The sequence below is a fragment of the Austrofundulus limnaeus genome, unplaced genomic scaffold (assembly GCF_001266775.1).
Source record: "Austrofundulus limnaeus strain Quisiro unplaced genomic scaffold, Austrofundulus_limnaeus-1.0 Scaffold4807, whole genome shotgun sequence".
Lineage (NCBI taxonomy): Eukaryota > Metazoa > Chordata > Actinopteri > Cyprinodontiformes > Rivulidae > Austrofundulus > Austrofundulus limnaeus.
In genome coordinates this window covers 1,315-2,491 of record NW_013957209.1, presented here as the reverse complement: position 1 = coordinate 2,491, position 1,177 = coordinate 1,315, and the positions used below count along the sequence as shown (strand labels likewise).

The following is a 1,177-nucleotide window of genomic DNA, read 5'->3' as shown; positions in this document are numbered from 1 at the left end:
ACACACACACACACACACACACACACACACACACACACACACACACACACACACACAAAACGCACCAGTAAGAATGACTCCTAGTAAGATCCAGGCGGAAAGGAAAAGGTTTCCAGCCAGTGGTTTGTAGGCTGTGGTCAGTCTGCCTTGGATCAGTGTGAAAATGATCCCAAAAATCTGCACAAAAACACAACAGTTAACAGATAACAACCACAGCCTGTTAGATTTATTAAAAATATCAAAGTCAAGTTAAAGCAGCCAACTTTTAAATATCTATAGAGCAGAACAGAAAGACTGGACTCGGCTGAGGCGTGTCAAAGTATTAAAATGAGACGGTTTTGCATTGAAAATGTTCCAACGTTCAGTTTGTCTCCTGTCCACGGCCCGGGTAGGACGGTACCTGAGCGAAAGCATTGAGGAGTCCTGAAGACGTTCCTTCAGACTCCGGATACGTGATCTCCACCCCGAACTCAAAGCCCAGAGGCAGGTAACCTGTCATAAAAAACCTGGACAGCACAACGCATGAAACCCAGTTTAGAACGGAAGAAAATTACAACCCTGGAAATGTTGTTTTAACTAAATAAAATCCATGTTCTACCCGAGGACTCCAGCTGTGAAAAAGACCAGGTAGATGTTGTCCAGGTTCAGGGTGAAGGTGAAGACGATCATGCCGACAAACGACAGGATGTACACGATCAGAGTTGTAACTCTGAAACAAGAAGGTGAAAAACATGAGTTTTGTTTCTCCTGTAAGAAAACAACCCAAACCCATCAGATGGAATAAAGAACTCAAACAGGACTATTCAACTGGTGCCAGTGACCAAAGTTCGGCCCGCCATTTGGTTCTTTTATCTCTTAAAGGGGCAATATCATGTAAAATCAACTTTTTTGAGTTTTATATCATGTTATAATGTTATACTCTCATAAAAAACATGCCCAAAGCCTTGCTTTGACTCATTCATGCATGTTTGAGAAATTCTGCAGCGTTTTTATGAAGCCATGCTGAGGAGCAAAACGACAGGTGGGGACCAGAAACACCTTTTGGTACCAGAAACACTTCTGGGACGTGTCTTTAACCCTGGTGCGTCTGGGCGGGGTCAGAGGGACCCCGTGTAGGCGGGGTCTCTGCGACCCCGTTTGTTTTTTTTTTATATAGACGGTGCGTGTGGGGTCAGAG

General features: G+C 44.2%; 1 protein-coding gene across 1 annotated transcript; it reads right to left on the bottom strand.

Annotated features, from left to right (window-relative positions):
• Positions 1-65: 65 nt before the first annotated feature.
• LOC106512207 (feline leukemia virus subgroup C receptor-related protein 1) lies at positions 66-709 on the bottom strand (the record flags this gene model as incomplete). The annotated part of the gene is given in 3 exon segments (XM_014000873.1): positions 66-177; positions 401-506; positions 599-709. Coding segments are annotated over 3 exon segments (329 nt in total), but the record flags the coding sequence as incomplete, so codon positions are not given.
• Between the last annotated feature and the right edge of the window lie 468 nt (positions 710-1,177).